At 42.8% G+C, this 19,746-nt stretch overlaps 1 protein-coding gene across 1 annotated transcript; it reads right to left on the bottom strand.

Moving 5' to 3' along the window:
- Window positions 1-4,297: 4,297 nt before the first annotated feature.
- LOC139753921 (protein LZIC-like) lies at window positions 4,298-5,238 on the bottom strand. Its single transcript, XM_071670878.1, has 2 exons — window positions 5,199-5,238; window positions 4,298-4,575 (listed from the first exon to the last, which is right to left on the bottom strand). Exons 1-2 carry the CDS (start codon window positions 5,236-5,238, stop codon window positions 4,298-4,300), a joined length of 318 nt encoding a protein of 105 aa, XP_071526979.1.
- Between the last annotated feature and the right edge of the window lie 14,508 nt (window positions 5,239-19,746).

Genomic DNA, 19,746 nt, shown 5'->3' with positions numbered 1-19,746 from the left:
CACTGCCACAAACAATTTGATCATCATTCGTCAGGGAGACAGGTCTCTTTGTGATTTTTTTTTTTTTCATTTGGATCCTGACAGTTTTAACGACCGGGAGAGAGGGGCTTGCCTTACACTGCAGGTTGACCTAAAAGAATAATAAACTCCAATACACCAATCATATTTCTCACCAGGGTAAAACTGGATCATTTCCAAGAGGGGAAAAAACAGTTCGAGCCTCAAAATTATTTTAGCCATTGTGTAGTGACCATGAATCAAAGATCTACCTGATTGGTAGATAATTTAGGATGTTAGAAGATATGGATCTACAACCCTTATCTATGACATTAGATATACCCAGTCAGCTACTGTGCGACGGCGTGAGCGTCGCTCACGATCCACAGCGATGAACAAGACGATATGACGAAGGCATTTCGCCATCTTGGCCCACATGCGGTTCACAGGTTCTCTAAACGTACGTAACCTTCGATTTCCCCGGTAACATCTGCTCGAACATCCGCATCACACAGTCATCCTCATCATACGTTATCCACCACACATCCACAACATCCTGCCCTCACACAGGCACCACCCACATCCACATCCACAACATCCTGCCCTCACACAGGCACCACCCACATCCACAACATCCTGCCCTCACACAGGCACCACCCACATCCACAACATCCTGCCCTCACACAGGCACCACCCACATCCACAACATCCTGCCCTCACACAGGCACCACCCATATCCACAACATCCTGCCCTCACACAGGCACCACCCACAACCACATCCACAACATCCTGCCCTCACACAGGCACCACCCACATCCACATCCACAACATCCTGCCATCACACAGGCACCACCCACAACCACATCCACAACATCCTGCCCTCACACAGGCACCACCCACAACCACATCCACAACATCCTGCCCTCACACAGGCACCACCCACATCCACATCCACAACATCCTGCCCTCACACAGGCACCACCCACAACCACATCCACAACATCCTGCCCTCACACAGGCACCACCCACATCCACATCCACAACATCCTGCCCTCACACAGGCACCACCCACATCCACATCCACAACATCCTGCCCTCACACAGGCACCACCCACAACCACATCCACAACATCCTGCCCTCACACAGGCACCACCCACATCCACATCCACAACATCCTGCCCTCACACAGGCACCACCCACATCCACATCCACAACATCCTGCCCTCACACAGGCACCACCCACATCCACAACATCCTGCCCTCACACAGGCAACACCCACATCCACATCCACAACATCCTGCCCTCACACAGGCAACACCCACATCCACATCCACAACATCCTGTCCTCACACAGGCACCACCCACAACCACATCCACAACATCCTGCCCTCACACAGGCAACACCCACATCCACAACATCCTGCCCTCACACAGGCACCACCCACATCCACAACATCCTGCCCTCACACAGGCACCACCCACATCCACATCCACAACATCCTGCCCTCACACAGGCAACACCCACATCCACATCCACAACATCCTGCCCTCACACAGGCACCATCCACATCCACAACATCCTGCCCTCACACAGGCAACACCCACATCCACAACATCCTGCCCTCACACAGGCAACACCCACATCCACATCCACAACATCCTGCCCTCACACAGGCAACACCACACATCCACAACATCCTGCCCTCACACAGGCAACACCCACATCCACATCCACAACATCCTGCCCTCACACAGGCACCACCCACATCCACATCCACAGCATCCTGCCCTCACACAGGCACCACCCACAACCACATCCACAACATCCTGCCCTCACACAGGCACCACCCACATCCACATCCACAACATCCTGCCCTCACACAGGCAACACCCACATCCACAACATCCTGCCCTCACACAGGCAACACCCACATCCACATCCACAACATCCTGCCCTCACACAGGCAACACCACACATCCACAACATCCTGCCCTCACACAGGCAACACCCACATCCACATCCACAACATCCTGCCCTCACACAGGCACCACCCACATCCACATCCACAACATCCTGCCCTCACACAGGCACCACCCACATCCACATCCACAACATCCTGTCCTCACACAGGCACCACCCACATCCACATCCACAACATCCTGCCCTCACACAGGCACCACCCACATCCACATCCACAACATCCTGCCCTCACACAGGCACCACCCACATCCACATCCACAACATCCTGCCCTCACACAGGCAACACCCACATCCACATCCACAACATCCTGCCCTCACACAGGCAACACCCACATCCACATCCACAACATCCTGCCCTCACACAGGCAACACCCACATCCACATCCACAACATCCTGCCCTCACACAGGCAACACCACACATCCACATCCACAACATCCTGCCCTCACACAGGCACCACCCACATCCACAACATCCTGCCCTCACACAGGCACCACATCATTCCCGACCGCCCCCCCCCCAACCCCTCACACACATACACATTACATCCACACTGACTGTGCCAAGCCTGTGCACACTCTCCACACGCCTATATTTACCTTCCCTTCCCTTGATATACACACCTCACCCCCGCATCCGAAACGGCCGTTCACCTCATCCTGCCCTCGCCACACACACACACACACACACACACACACACACACACACACACACACACACACATGTAAGCGCTGGTAGACGTGGTTGAAAGATATGAAAGAAATCTTCCTTTATGAATACTAAATTGTACATCAAGCAGGTGGAGTACAGAGGAGTTCTTGTGTGCCCGGAAAGCTGGACGAGGAAGACGTGCTCGAGACTGTGAGAGAGTGACCCATTGTGACAACCTGGGGCGGGGCGTTTGGAAAGAGGGGATGGTGTCGGGAGCAGAAGACGTCGTCTGTGGCTTGTTATGGTTCGTCAGCAAACTTAAGACTTGAACGACCTCTGAAATATGGCTCATCATTTATGTCACAGGTCATCATATAGCAGTTGGACTGCTCTACACTGTTTAGAAAACCATCAAGTTTGGTGATAAGCGAAAATGTAGCACTTAACTCTTCTTGAATAATGTAGAACATGTATAACCTTCATGAAGAATGTTGTATAATAATAGTGTAGACAATGTATAACCTTCATGAAGAATGTTGTATAATAATAGTGTAGACAATGTATAACCTTCATGAAGAATGTTGTATGATAATAGTGTAGACAATGTATAACCTTCATGAAAAATGTATAATATTCAGTGTGGTTTAGTGTTATACCTCGTCCTGCCTCGAGCGTAACACATTAAAACTTTTGATTCTCGCATTTCCCTGATCCATCGCTTATGGGCGGCGCTGAGGTGTATATTACATACCCACACTCATACCCCGGCCGGCCGTGTCAATGTGCAAACAGTGCTGATCACTGGCGGGCGGAGCACCACTTGGTACACAAGCCCCCGTGCGTAGGGGCAGCGAGGTAACATCAAGTTGCCAGGTGACGGAGATTGGCTCGTTTTTGACTGCTCGTGGCCTTGAAAGGCGCTGGGTGAAGTTGGGTTGGCTGGAAGCGGAGAAAGGTTGGTGGAGGTAGGGTTACATGTGAGGGGTGTATCATCATCAGAGTAAACAGCACATTTTGGTTCACCTTCGAGACGGTAAACAGTGAGCTATGTTAAGGTGTTTGTGTTCTCACAGCGATGGACATTCGCTTCAAAATTCACTTAATGTCAAAGTGAAAGTTCTTACTTCAGATTGATTCTCAAACTATTTACCAACATGAAAGTCACATTCTAATAGTTCTCACGCTTTCCCATCTTCTCTGTATTTGTTTAAGGAGGAATTTCAGTGATCCTGTACAAGACCACTGCTGTATTCCAACTCGGTTCTGGTACAATAATGCTACACTCTCTGCTGCTCTAAGCTTCAGTAACAAGTTTGGCGTCATCAGTACACATGATTGTACAGCGACCCACTAACGACACCCTGACTTGATGACAGGTCACAGCGGGTGACCTCACCTGACCTAATTACATGCAGGCTACGGCCGCATCTGTGATATTATCCCGTGACCTCCATACTCGATGTTTGGCAATAGCAAATCACAAGATGGCGCTGTAATTATAGAAGACCTGACCCTTTCCATAAGAAGAACCGCTCGCAGTCTACCATCATGGAGAGAAGTCAGAGCTGGTGACATTCGACTTCGACGACCTGACCTTCCTGCTTCTTATACAACGGGTATCACCACAGGAAGGCAAGTGACTCGGGCTAGACAACATGTGTACCACTCAAGTACCTGAAGTCTTGGCCTTGCTAATCTTATGGTCTCTCTCGATCTGGGATAGTTTTTCTCGTAGCTGGTCTGGCTGCTTCTTTGCAAACATCTGAATAACTTCTGGTGTTTTGAAAGCTTGAGATATAGCTGCCTGAATAGCCAGCTGCATGGCACTGAAGGAATCAATCAGCGTCATATCACCACTGGTCATGCGAGACAGCGAAGATTGAAATTCATTCAACTGCTCAACAGTGTCTTTACGAACTTCTTCATAGTCGTCTGGATCTAATTCTGCCTTGCACTCCTCAAGATCAGGTAATTGGACAACTAATATATATATATATATATATATATATATATATATATATATATATATATATATATATATATATATATATATATATATATATATATATTTATCTATTTGTTTTTTTCATTTATTACACTTCGTCGCTGTCTCCCGCCTTAGCGAGGAAGCGCAAGGAAACAGACTAAAGAATGTCCCAACCCACCCACATACATATGTATATACATACACGTCCACACACGCACATATACATACCTATGCATTTCAACGTATACATATATATACATACACAGACATATACATATATACACATGTACATAATTCATACTGCCTGCCTTTATTCATTCCGTCGCCACCTCGCCACACATGAAATGACAACCCCCTCCCCCCGCATGCGCACGAGGTAGCGCTAGGAAAAGACAACAAAGGCCACATTCGTTCACACAGTCTCTAGCTGTCATGTATAATACAACGAAACCACAGCTCCCTTTCCACATCCAAGCCCCACAAAACTTTCCATGGTTTACCTCAGATGCTTCACACGCCCTCGTTCAATCTATTGACAGCACGTCGACCCCGGTATCGACATCGTTCGAATTCACTCTACTCCTTGCACGCTTTTCACCCTCGTCCATGTTCAGCACCATCGCTCAGAATCTTTTTCACTCCATCTTTCCACCTTCAATTTGGTCTCCCACTTCTCCTCGTTCCCTCCACCTCTGACAGATGTATCCTCTTTGTCAATCTTTCCTCGCTCATTCTCTCCAAGTGACCAAACCATTTCAAAACACCCTCTTCTGCTCTCTCAACCACACTCTTTTTATTACCACACATCTCTCTTACCCTTTCATTTCTTACTCGATCAAACCATCTCATATCACATATTGTCCTCAAGCACCTCATTTACAATACATCCACCACCCTCCGCACAACTCTATCCATAGCCCACGTCTCGCAACCATACAACATTGTTGGAACCACTATTCCTTCAAACATATCCATTTTTGCTTTCCGAGATAATGTTCTTGCCTTCCACACATTTTTCAACGCCCCCAGTAATTTCGCCCCCTCCTCCACCCTGTGACTTACTTCCGCTTCGATGGTTCCATCCACTGCCAATTCCACTTCCAGATATCTAAAACACTTCACTTCCTCAAGTTTTTCTCCATTCAAATTTACCTCCAAGTTGACTTGACCCTCAACCCTACTGTACCTGATAACCTTGCTCTTGTTCACATTTACTCTCAGCTTTCTTCTTTCACACACTTTACCAAACTCAGTCACCAGCTTCTGCAGGCTCTCACCCGAATCAGCCATCAGCGCTGTATCATCAGTGAACAATTACTGACTCACTTCCCAAGCCCTCTCATCCACAACAGACTTCATACTTGCTCCTCTCTCCAAAACTCTTGCATTCACCTCCCTATCAACCCCATCCATAAACAAATTAAACAAGAATGGAGACATCACGCACCCCTGCCGCAAACCTACATTCACTGAGAACCAATCACTTTCCTCTCTTCCTACTCGTACACATGCCTTGCATCCTCGATAAAAACTTTTCACTGCTTCTAACAACTTGCCTCCCACACCATATATTCTTAATACTTTCCACACAGCATCTCTATCAACTCTGTCATATGCCTTCTCTAGATCCATAAATGCTACATACAAACCCATTTGTTTTTCTAAGTATTTCTCACATACATTCTTCAAAGCAAACACCTTATCCACACATCCTCTACCACTTCTGAAACCACACTGCTCTTCCCCAGTCTGATGCTCTGTACATGCTTTCAATCAATCCCCTTCCATATAATTTCCTAGGAATACTCAACAAACTTATACCTCTGTAATTTGAGCACTCACCTTTATCCCCTTTGCCTTTGTATAATGGCACTATGCATGCGTTCCGCCAATCCTCAGGCACCTTACCATGAGTCATACATACATTAAATATCCATACCAACCAGTCAACAACACAGTCATCCCCTTTTTTAATGAATTTCACTGCAATACCATCCAAACACGTTGCCTTGCCGGCTTTTATCTTCCGCAAAGCTTTTACTACCTCTTCTCTGTTTACCAAATCATTCTCCCTGACCCTCTCACTTCGCACACCACCTTGACCAAAACACCCTTTATCTGCCACTCTGTTATCTAACACGTTCAACAAACCTTCTAAATACTTACTTCATCTCCTTCACACATCACCACTACTTGTTATTACTTCCCATTAGCCCCCTTCACTGATTTTCCCATTTGTTCTCTTGTCTTACGCACTTTAGTTACCTCCTTCCAAAACGTCTTTTTATTCTCACTAAAATCTAATGATAATCTCTCACCCCAACTCTCATTTGCCCTCTTTTTCACCTCTTGCACCTTTGTCTTGACCTCCTGTCTCTTTCTTTTATACATCTCCCAGTCATTTGCACTATTTACCTGCAAAAATCGTCCAAATGCCTGTCTTCTCTTTCACAAATATATATATATATATTATATATATATATATATATATATATATATATATATATATATATATATATATATATATATATATATATATATATATTTTTTTTCTTTTTTTTTTGCCGCTGTCTCCCGCGTTTGCGAGGTAGCGCAAGGAAACAGACGAAAGAAATGGCCCAACCCACCCCCATACACATGTATATACATACGTCCACACACGCAAATATACATACCTATACAGCTTTCCATGGTTTACCCCAGACGCTTCACATGCCCTGATTCAATCCACTGACAGCACGTCAACCCCGGTATACCACATCGATCCAATTCACTCTATTCCTTGCCCTCCTTTCACCCTCCTGCATGTTCAGGCCCCGATCACACAAAATCTTTTTCACTCCATCTTTCCACCTCCAATTTGGTCTCCCTCTTCTCCTCGTTCCCTCCACCTCCGACACATATATCCTCTTGGTCAATCTTTCCTCACTCATTCTCTCCATGTGACCAAACCATTGAAAAACACCCTCTTCTGCTCTCTCAACCACACTCTTTTTATTACCACACATCTCTCTTACCCTTTCATTTCTTACTCGATCAAACCACCTCACACCACATATTGTCCTCAAACATCTCATTTCCAGCACATCCACCCTCCTCCGCACAACTCTATCTATATCCCACGTCTCGCAACCATACAACATTGTTGGAACCACTATTCCTTCAAACATATCCATTTTTGCTTTCCGAGATAATGTTCTTGCCTTCCACACATTTTTCAACGCCCCCAGTAATTTCGCCCCCTCCTCCACCCTGTGACTTACTTCCGCTTCGATGGTTCCATCCACTGCCAATTCCACTTCCAGATATCTAAAACACTTCACTTCCTCAAGTTTTTCTCCATTCAAATTTACCTCCAAGTTGACTCGACCCTCAACCCTACTGTACCTGATAACCTTGCTCTTGTTCACATTTACTCTCAGCTTTCTTCTTTCACACACTTTACCAAACTCAGTCACCAGCTTCTGCAGGCTCTCACCCGAATCAGCCATCAGCGCTGTATCATCAGTGAACAATTACTGACTCACTTCCCAAGCCCTCTCATCCACAACAGACTTCATACTTGCTCCTCTCTCCAAAACTCTTGCATTCACCTCCCTATCAACCCCATCCATAAACAAATTAAACAAGAATGGAGACATCACGCACCCCTGCCGCAAACCTACATTCACTGAGAACCAATCACTTTCCTCTCTTCCTACTCGTACACATGCCTTGCATCCTCGATAAAAACTTTTCACTGCTTCTAACAACTTGCCTCCCACACCATATATTCTTAATACTTTCCACACAGCATCTCTATCAACTCTGTCATATGCCTTCTCTAGATCCATAAATGCTACATACAAATCCATTTGTTTTTCTAAGTATTTCTCACATACATTCTTCAAAGCAAACACCTTATCCACACATCCTTTACCACTTCTGAAACCACACTGCTCTTCCCCAATCTGATGCTCTGTACATGCTTTCAATCAATCCCCTTCCATATAATTTCCTAGGAATACTCAACAAACTTATACCTCTGTAATTTGAGCACTCACCTTTATCCCCTTTGCCTTTGTATAATGGCACTATGCATGCGTTCCGCCAATCCTCAGGCACCTTACCATGAGTCATACATACATTAAATATCCATACCAGCCAGTCAACAACACAGTCATCCCCTTTTTTAATGAATTTCACTGCAATACCATCCAAACACGTTGCCTTGCCGGCTTTTATCTTCCGCAAAGCTTTTACTACCTCTTCTCTGTTTACCAAATCATTCTCCCTGACCCTCTCACTTCGCACACCACCTTGACCAAAACACCCTTTATCTGCCACTCTGTTATCTAACACGTTCAACAAACCTTCTAAATACTTACTTCATCTCCTTCACACATCACCACTACTTGTTATTACTTCCCATTAGCCCCCTTCACTGATTTTCCCATTTGTTCTCTTGTCTTACGCACTTTAGTTACCTCCTTCCAAAACGTCTTTTTATTCTCACTAAAATCTAATGATAATCTCTCACCCCAACTCTCATTTGCCCTCTTTTTCACCTCTTGCACCTTTGTCTTGACCTCCTGTCTCTTTCTTGTATACATCTCCCAGTCATTTGCACTATTTACCTGCAAAAATCGTCCAAATGCCTGTCTTCTCTTTCACAAATATATATATATATTATATATATATATATATATATATATATATATATATATATATATATATATACATATATATATATATATATATATATATATATATATATATATATATATATATATATATATATATATATATATATTTTTTTTTTTTTTTTTTTTTGCCGCTGTCTCCCGCGTTTGCGAGGTAGCGCAAGGAAACAGACGAAAGAAATGGCCCAACCCATCCCCATACACATGTATATACATACGTCCACACACGCAAATATACATACCTACACAGCTTTCCATGGTTTACCCCAGACGCTTCACATGCCCTGATTCAATCCACTGACAGCACGTCAACCCCGGTATACCACATCGATCCAATTCACTCTATTCCTTGCCCTCCTTTCACCCTCCTGCATATTCAGGCCCCGATCACACAAAATCTTTTTCACTCCATCTTTCCACCTCCAATTTGGTCTCCCTCTTCTCCTCGTTCCCTCCACCTCCGACACATATATCCTCTTGGTCAATCTTTCCTCACTCATTCTCTCCATGTGCCCAAACCATTTCAAAACACCCTCTTCTGCTCTCTCAACCACGCTCTTTTTATTTCCACACATCTCTCTTACCCTTACATTACTTACTCGATCAAACCACCTCACACCACACATTGTCCTCAAACATCTCATTTCCAGCACATCCATCCTCCTGCGCACCACTCTATCCATAGCCCACGCCTCGCAACCATACAACATTGTTGGAACCACTATTCCTTCAAACATACACATTTTTGCTTTCCGAGATAATGTTCGACTTCCACACATTCTTCAAGGCTCCCAGAATTTTCGCCCCCTCCCCCACCCTATGATCCACTTCCGCTTCCATGGTTCCATCTGCTGCCAGATCCACTCCCAGATATCTAAAACACTTCACTTCCTCCAGTTTTTCTCCATTCAAACTCACCTCCCAATTGACTTGACCCTCAACCCTACTGTACCTAATAACCTTGCTCTTGTATATATATATATATATATATATATATATATATATATATATATATATATACTCAAGCCTGAGCCAGGTACTCATTTCATCGACACCAACCCCTAGGGGTGGATGAACAGCTAGGTTGACTATTGACCGAGTGCCGCAATCAAGATTTCAAGCAATGCGTTCGACCCTTTTCATTTCATGTGATTCTTATTTCTATTTCTTTTTTTTTTCATGGACAAATATTATTGGTTATTGTCGACAAACAGTTGCGAAAACAGTTGCTCGTGAGTCTTCGAGGCATGATGTGTACCATCCTTTTATTATTTGCAAGGAAATTTATGGGGTTCCCAGTGTTTCGGTATTCTTTGATGAGAAATCTTCAGGCAAAGAAGGAACAGGGGAGGATAAAACCTACCCTCGTATCCCATGATTTTCGCAGAACGTGACGAAAAGCAGCGGGGGAAGGAGACTGGAAGTCCTTCCTTCATAGTAATCTACGCTCTAGAAAAGTGGACACAGGTGAAAGAGCCAAAAAAGAAGTGCTCCTCACGGGCAAGAGTGTACGTGGATGTGGTCAGGAGAGAGATGGGTATCGTGTTTAGGGATCGGAAACTCGGCGTTCTGTCTCTGAGTAAAACTAGGCTGAGTGAATGAGTTGCAGTGTGTAGGGGTGTCAAGGGTTGGTTCGAAGGTTATAAGGAGAGCGGCAGACGGAGGGTGAGGTGAAAGGACAGAGTGTGGGAGACTATTGGGGTTACTGGGACCTTAACTTACAGGAGGGCGTGAGGCATACACGGAAAGCATGACAATGAAGGTAGTCAGGAAGGTCTGCTATGAAAATCTGTGTAGTTTGTCGCGGACAATGGGTTTAATCGATTATGGAGTTTGTCATATGGCATTGACTCGTCATCTTCATTCAAAGTTGTATTCCAGTTGATGTGCCGAGTCTGTGGTATCATAACTGGGAAATGCTACCGTAGAATGTCCTGAAGTTAAGATTCACATATTGTCCAAATATTGTAACATTGTATGAACCGATTTGGGGATCATGACAACGCTTGTACGAATGTGTCTCTTCTGATACGTCATAACTGTAATATTCCACAGCAAAATGTCATGAAATACAGAGCAGTGGAAGACAAGGGGATCTACTATAAGAAATAAGAGTAATTTGTTACAGGAAATATTGATTTATTGAATGTGGAATAAGACAGATTCACCGACTTAAAAGTAGTGGAACCACTATTCCTTCAAACATACCCATTTTTGCTTTGCGAGATAATGTTCTCGACTTCCAAACATTCTTCAAGGCTCCCAGAATTTTAGCCCCCTCCCCCACCCTATGATTCACTTCCGCTTCCATGGTTCCATCCGCTTTCAGATCCACTCCCAGGTATCTAAAACACTTTACCTACTCCAGTTTTTCTCCATTCAAACTTACCTCCCAATTTACTTGAACCCTCAACCCTACTATACCTAATAACCTTGCTCTTATTCACATTTACTCTTAACTTTCTTCTTTCACACACTTTACCAAACTCAATCACCAGCTTCTGCAGTTTCTCACATGAATCAGCCACCAGCGCTGTATCATCAGCGAACAACAACTGACTCACTTCCCAAGCTCTCTCATCCACAACAGACTTCATACTTGCCCCTCTTTCCAAAACTCTTGCATTCACCTCCCTCACAACCCCATCCATAAACAAATTAAACAACCATGGAGACATCACACACCCCTGCCGCAAATTTACATTCAGTGAGAACCAATCACTTTCCTCTCTTCCTACACGTACACATGACTTACATCCGCGATAAAAACTTTTCACTGCTTCTAACAACTTGCCTCCCACACCATATATTCTTAATACCTTCCACAGAGCATCTTTATCAACTCTATCATATGCCTTCTCCAGATCCATAAATGCTACATACAAATCCATTTGCTTTTCTAAGTATTTCTCACATACATTCTTCAAATCAAACACCTGATCCACACATCCTCTACCACTTCTGAAACCACACTGCTCTTCCCTAATCTGATGCTCTGTACATGCCTTCACCCTCTCAATCAATACCCTCCCATATAATTTACCAGGAATACTCAACAAACTTATACCTATACCTCTGTAATTTGAGCACTCACTCTTATCCCCTTTGCCTTTGTACAATGGCACTATGCAAGCATTCCGCCAATCCTCAGGCACCTCACCATGAATCATACATACATTAAATAACCTTACCAACCAGTCAACAATACAGTCACCCCCTTTTTTAATAAATTCCACTGCAATACCATCCAAACCTGCTGCCTTGCCGGCTTTCATCTTCCGCAAAGCTATTACTACCTCTTCTCTGTTTACCAAATCATTTTCCCTAACCCTCTCACTTGGCACACCACCTCGACCAAAACACCCTATATCTGCCACTCTATCATCAAACACATTCAACAAACCTTCAAAATACTCACTCCAACTTCTCACATCACCACTACTTGTTATCACCTCCCCATTAGCCCCCTTTACTGAAGTTCCCATTTGCTCCCTTGTCTTACGCACTTTATTTACCTCCTTCCAAAACATCTTTTTACTCTCCCTAAAATCTGATGATACTCCCTCACCCCAACTCTCATTTGCCCTCTTTTTCACTTCTTGCACCTTTCTCTTGACCTCCTGTCTCTTTCTTTTATACATCTCTCACTCATTTGCATTTTTTCCCTGCAAAAATCGTCCAAATGCCTCTCTCTTCTCTTTCACTAATAATCTTACTTCTTCATCCCACCCCTCAGTACCCTTTCTAATCAACCCACCTCCCACGCTTCTCATGCCACAAGCATCTTTTCCACAAGCCATCACTGCTTCCCTAAATACATCCCATTCGTCCCCCACTCCCCTTACTTCCATTGTTCTCACCTTTTTCCATTCTGTACTCAGTCTCTCCTGTTACTTCCTCACACAAGTCTCCTTCCCAAGCTCACTTACTCTCACCACTCTCTTCACCCCCAACATTCTCTCTTCTTTTCTGAAAACCCCTACAAATCTTCACTTTATCCTCCACAAGATAATGATCAGACATCCCTACAGTTGCACCTCTCAGCACATTAACATCCAAAAGTCTCTCTTTCGCGCGCCAATCAATTAACACGTAATCCAATAACGCTCTCTGGCCATCTCTCCTACTTACATACGTATACTTATGTATATCTCCCTTTTTAAACTAGGTACTCCCAATCACCAGTCCTTTTTCAGCACATAAATCTACAAGCTCTTCACCATTTCCATTTACAATGCTGAACACCCCATGTATACCAATTATTCCCTCAACTGCCACATTACTCACCTTTGCATTCAAATCACCCATCACTATAACCCGGTCTTGTGCATCAAAACCACTAGCACACTCATTCAGCTGCTCCCAAAACACTTGCCTCTCGTGATCTTTCTTATCATGCCCAGGTGCATATGCACCAACAATCACCCATCTCTCTCCATCAACTTTCAGTTTTACCCATATAAATCTAGAATTTACTTTCTTACACTCTATCACATACTCCCACAACCCCTGTTTCAGGAGTAGTGCTACTACTTCCCTTGCTCTTGTCCTCTCACTAACCCTTGACTTTACTCCCAAGACATTCCCAAACCACTCTTCCCCTTTACCCTTGAGCTTCTTTTCACTCAGAGCCAAAACATCCAGGTTCCTTTCCTTAAACATACTACCTATCTCTCCTTTTTTCTCATCTTGGTTACATGAACACACATTTAGACACCCCAATCTGAGCCTTCGAGGAGGATGAGCACTCCCCGCGTGACTCCTTCTTCTGTTTCCCCTTTTAGAAAGTCAAAATACAAGGAGGGGAGGGTTTCTGGCCCCCCGCTCCCGTCCCCTTTAGTCGCCTTCTACGACACGTGAGGAATGCGTGGGAAGTATTCTTTCTCCCCTATCCCCAGGGATATATATATATATATATATATATATATATATATAAATATATATATATATATATATATATATATATATATATATATATATATATATATATATATATATATATATATATATATATAAATATATATATATATATATATATATATATATATAAATATATATATATATATAAATATATATATATATATATATATATATATATATATATATATATATATATATATATATATATATATATATATATAGGTGTACGTGTACGTTTGTATGTGAGTGGATGTGTCTTTCTTCTGATTCCTGGCGCTACTACTCTGATACAGGAAAGGGCAATCTAGTATGAAAAAAAAAGAATATACATGAATAGATAGATACAGATATATGAATTTACAAATAGATATTGTCAAAATATGGCCTTACATAATTTGAAGGTTGAGTTGGGGCTGTGTGTGTTGGGTGTACATGTTTTCTGTCATAGTGAATTTGCTTCTGCCTACTCGGAATTGAGAGAAGCGTTCAAATATGGACTTTTTAATGACCTATATGTCTGGTCCAAATGTCAATGCTTAGTGAATTTCATTTGGAGTAAATGTAAGGTGATAAGGATGGGACATGGTCAAAGAAGGCTTTTCAGTCCTAAAGTATCATACAGCTGGAAACAATCTACGGGGGAAACTTGAGAGTCGATATTGAATCTAACCTGTTGCCATTATTTCACCTTAGGCTAATTTGATGGAGACAACTGTTTGTTGATAATAGGAATCGCATTCAGCTGCGTGGGAAAGGTAATATTATCACACTGATCCTTTCTTATATCAGGCCGAAATTAGATTAAGCCTCTTACATTTGGTAATAGCACTTAAAATGCCAGATAGCTGATAGAGAAAATGTATCCAAAGGAATACAACATAAATCGTACCAAAATTAAAGAGAACCAAGTCACAATGAGAAGTTACTCAACATAGAATAATGGATGACCTGTTCACAACGCTCATCTTTCTAACCAGCTGGGTGATGTTAACAGAGAACAGTAAATTCGATTGCTCCGAATCTTTTTTAAGTAACTGAACAAACCTAAGTCCATATATACTTCTAATTCCGCTGTTTATATTGTGGGCTTTTTCCTCCTATATAAGAAATAACGAAAATTGTCTAGTTATGCCTAAGTATTCTATTTTCTTCAATACTTTAAGGAAGAAAACGAATAAAATAATGTATACGGGTAACTATTATTAGTTAGATGTTTGACTAGTATGATTCAATAGTTGATTGATATTCACTAGAAAAAACTGACACAAATATAGGAAAATGCTAGTCAGAAAACAGATATCAACTTCCTATATGATAAACACGTTCAAATCTTCAGAGTTTTGGAGTGAAAAAAAAGGTATGAAAAGACTAGATTGTTACTACTCAGAAAGATATAAAAAGTTGAAAAGTTGCAAAACTTTGCTGTGTTATGATAGAAACAGACATCAAAACGGCCCATCCATGAATTGCCAACGGCCTTGTAATTAATCATATGGTGCAGTGAAATGGCGAGTATCATTTGGTCTACCTAAGAGCGGAGGCACTTAAACAACACTTCCCTGGGAGCAGAAACCAGAGTGATATCTATAGAAGAGGTGAAGTGAACTAACACTGTGGCGACACGCTAGTGTTTTGATGTCAGGCACGGAGGAACTGATAACTCGGATTACTTTAGACTGTACATCGTCACCTAAGCACAAGACCCTCCCCTGGATATGAGACCTGTAATCTACACAAAGACGAATCATTCCTGAGACTTATACTGCCAAACCTGAGGTAGATAAGGCTTGTTGCTCTGGTCTCTGCTCAGAGAGAGTTACCGAGATCACTGCGCCTCAACACTCCTAGTAGTGACCAAGGGCCGATACAACGACCGGGTTTAACGTCTCTTCATGTATCATCTAAGATAAACTGTCTGAACGCACTCCAAGACACGTAAAGGAAAATAAGAAGGGCGACCAAATCTATCAGAAAGCAGGAGAAAATGCAAAAATATCAGATTAAAATAATACGATTACATTAGTCATTGAGTGAGGTCGGCGAAACTACATTTACTTTCATATGACCATCTTATACGAGAGCTTCATACAAGAGAATAACCCTTCGTAACTTGTTATTCATTCACAACGAGGGACCAACACAGAGGTTCTTATTCTTCACTGTGATGCACGTCACCCAAAACCCGATCACTTCCTGCCGTGACACCTAGCGCCTCAAGGACATCGCTATGAGGGAAAGGTTTAGCGAGATGAAGGAACTTAACCTGGACACAGAGCACGGTTCATTGACTGCTACCTACGTGGGAGGGAAGATTATGTGGTCGATTCAGTGTTTCTTGATAATGTCTGAGTAATGGTATTTACGTTATTATGTTAATCAGGCAAGCATCTTGCTATATATATATATATATATATGTATATATATATATATATATATATATATATATATATATATATATATATATATATATATATATATATATATATATTATTTATATATATATTTTTTTTTTTTTTTTTTTTTTTTTTTTTTTGCTTTGTCGCTGTCTCCCGCGTTTGCGAGGTAGCGCAAGGAAACAGACGAAAGAAATGGCTCAACCCACCCCCATACACATGTATATACACACGTCCACACACGCAAATATACATACCTACACAGCTTTCCATGGCCCACCCCAGACGCTTCACATGCCTTGATTCAATCCACTGACAACACGTCAACCCCGGTATACCACATCGCTCCAATTCACTCTATTCCTTGCCCTCCTTTCACCCTCCTGCATGTTCAGGCCCCGATCACACAGAATCTTTTTCACTCCATCTTTCCACCTCCAATTTGGTCTCCCTCTTCTCCTCGTTCCCTCCACCTCCGACACATATATTCTCTTGGTCAATCTTTCCTCACACCACATATATATATATATATATATATATATATATATATATATATATATATTTTTTTTTTTTTTTTTTTTTCCCGCTGTCTCCCGCGTTTGCGAGGTAGCGCAAGGAAACAGACGAAAGAAATGGCCCAACCCATCCCCATACACATGTATATACATACGTCCACACACGCAAATATACATACCTACACAGCTTTCCATGGTTTACCCCAGACGCTTCACATGCCCTGATTCAATCCACTGACAGCACGTCAACCCCGGTATACCACATCGATCCAATTCATTCTATTCCTTGCCCTCCTTTCACCCTCCTGCATGTTCAGGCCCCGATCACACAAAATCTTTTTCACTCCATCTTTCCACCTCCAATTTGGTCACCCACTTCTCGTTCCCTCCACCTCCGACACATATATCCTCTTGGTCAATCTTTCCTCACTCATTCTCTCCATGTGCCCAAACCATTTCAAAACACCCTCTTCTGCTCTCTCAACCACGCTCTTTTTATTTCCACACATCTCTCTTACCCTCACGTTACTTACTCGATCAAACCACCGCACACCACACATTGTCCTCAAACATCTCATTTCCAGCACATCCACCCTCCTCCGCACAACCCTATCTATAAGCCCACGCCTCGCAACCATATAACATTGTTGGAACCACTATTCCTTCAAACATACCCATTTTAGCTTTCCAAGATAATGTTTTCGACTTCCACACATTTTTCAACGCTCCCAGAACTTTCGCCCCCTCCCCCAACCTATGATTCACTTCCGCTTTCATGGTTCTATCCGCTGCCAGATCCACTCCTAGATATATAAAACACTTTACTTCCTCCAGTTTTTCTCCACTGAAACTTACCTCCCAATTGACTTGTCCCTCAACCCTACCATACCTAATAACCTTGCACTTATTCACACTTACTCTCAGCTTTCTTCTTTCACACACTTTACCAAACTCAGTCACCAGCTTCTGCAGTTTCTCACCCGAATCAGCCAACAGAGCTGTATCAGCAGCAAACAACAACTGACTCACTTCCCTAGCTCTCTCATCCACAACAGACTGCATACTTGCCCCTCTTTCCAAAACTCTTGCATTCACCTCCCTAACAACGGTGTGGTATACCGGGGCCGACGTGCTGTCAATGGATTGAACCAGGCCATATGAAGCGTTTGGGGTAAACCATGGAAAGTTCTGTGGGGCCTGGATGTGGAAAGGGAGCTGTGGTTTCGGTGCATTATTACATGACAGCTAGAGACTTAGTGTGAATGAAAGTAGCTTTTGTTGTCTTTTCCTAGCGCTACCTCGCGCACATTTGGGGAAGGGGGTTGTTATTTCATGTGTGGCGGGGTGGCGATGGGAATGAATGAAGGCAGACAGTATGAATTATGTACATGTGTATATATGTATATGTCTGTGTGTGTATATATATGTATACGTTGAGATGTATATGTATGTATATTTGCGTGTGTGGACGTGTATGGATATACATGTGTATGTGGGTGGGTTGGGCCATTCTTTCGTCTGTTTCCTTGCGCTACCTCGCTAAGGCGGGAGACAGCGACAAAGCAAAATAATAAGATAATAATATATATATATATATATATATATATATATATATATATATATATATATATATATATATATATATATATATATATATATAGCGTCAAGGAGTTAGTCATAGGTTAGGGTATTCAGTTGCCCGTCTCAACTGAAAAAGAAAAGCGGTTACTTTCATTTCATATCCTCAGATTGATCTTCCTTTGCTAATCCTTGAAGAACTATTGACATAACAGAGTTCACAAACACGAAAATAATCATCATGTCTGGCTACTATCTCTGTGTAACGCAGCAATTTCATTTCGGGTACAGTTCTTGTTGTTTCGCCAGCGTTGTACCGTCTCTATCAGAATTCCTGTGATGTTTCTTCAAGGTTGGTAACCACACTGGTTACTCTTTATTTACTCTAATTCAGTCTGATACATATCCGCAAAAAGACACTTTTCATATCGAGCAACAGTTATCTTCCTAGCGATTCTCCTAACACAGACGGGGTTCTGGTGAAAGGCTCACTACTCTGTCAACACCCAAACTCCCTTTCACATAAAGGTTGCAGTCTTGTAACTTGACTCCTGGAAGTTGAGAAGGAAAATGTGTGTGTGTGTGTGTGTGTGTGTGTGTGTGTGTGTGTGTGTGTGTGTGTGTGTGCGTGTGTGTGTGTGTAATTCAGAAGCTTTACTGGGCATAATCTATAACCAAGATATTCTACAGTGTCTCTTGTATCATAGGACGTAGATAAGACTTAGTAATTCTGGATTTTGAAAAATCAGAGATATACAGTAGGTAAGTTAGGCACCGAAGACATTGTTATCGACCCAGGCCTTCCTTTTCACTGTTATACCGTCATTAATCAAAGTAACACAAGTTGAATTACACATCACGCGAGCGGGCTCAGGGAGACTAGATGCGTATAACCTGAAAAAGGCGTATGGATGTCACCAATCATAGAGACTCCAGTAGGACTACGGTCTACAGGTGGATCACACTGTGGCAGGTGGAGGGACCAGTGGCCAGGAGTTCCTCGCAGCGTCAGACCTTGTGTTGCTGCACTATATAAGAAC

This window comes from Panulirus ornatus, chromosome 16 (assembly GCF_036320965.1).
Source record: "Panulirus ornatus isolate Po-2019 chromosome 16, ASM3632096v1, whole genome shotgun sequence".
In the NCBI taxonomy this organism is placed as follows: Eukaryota; Metazoa; Arthropoda; class Malacostraca; order Decapoda; family Palinuridae; genus Panulirus; species Panulirus ornatus.
This window is presented reverse-complemented; position numbering and strand designations above follow the sequence as displayed.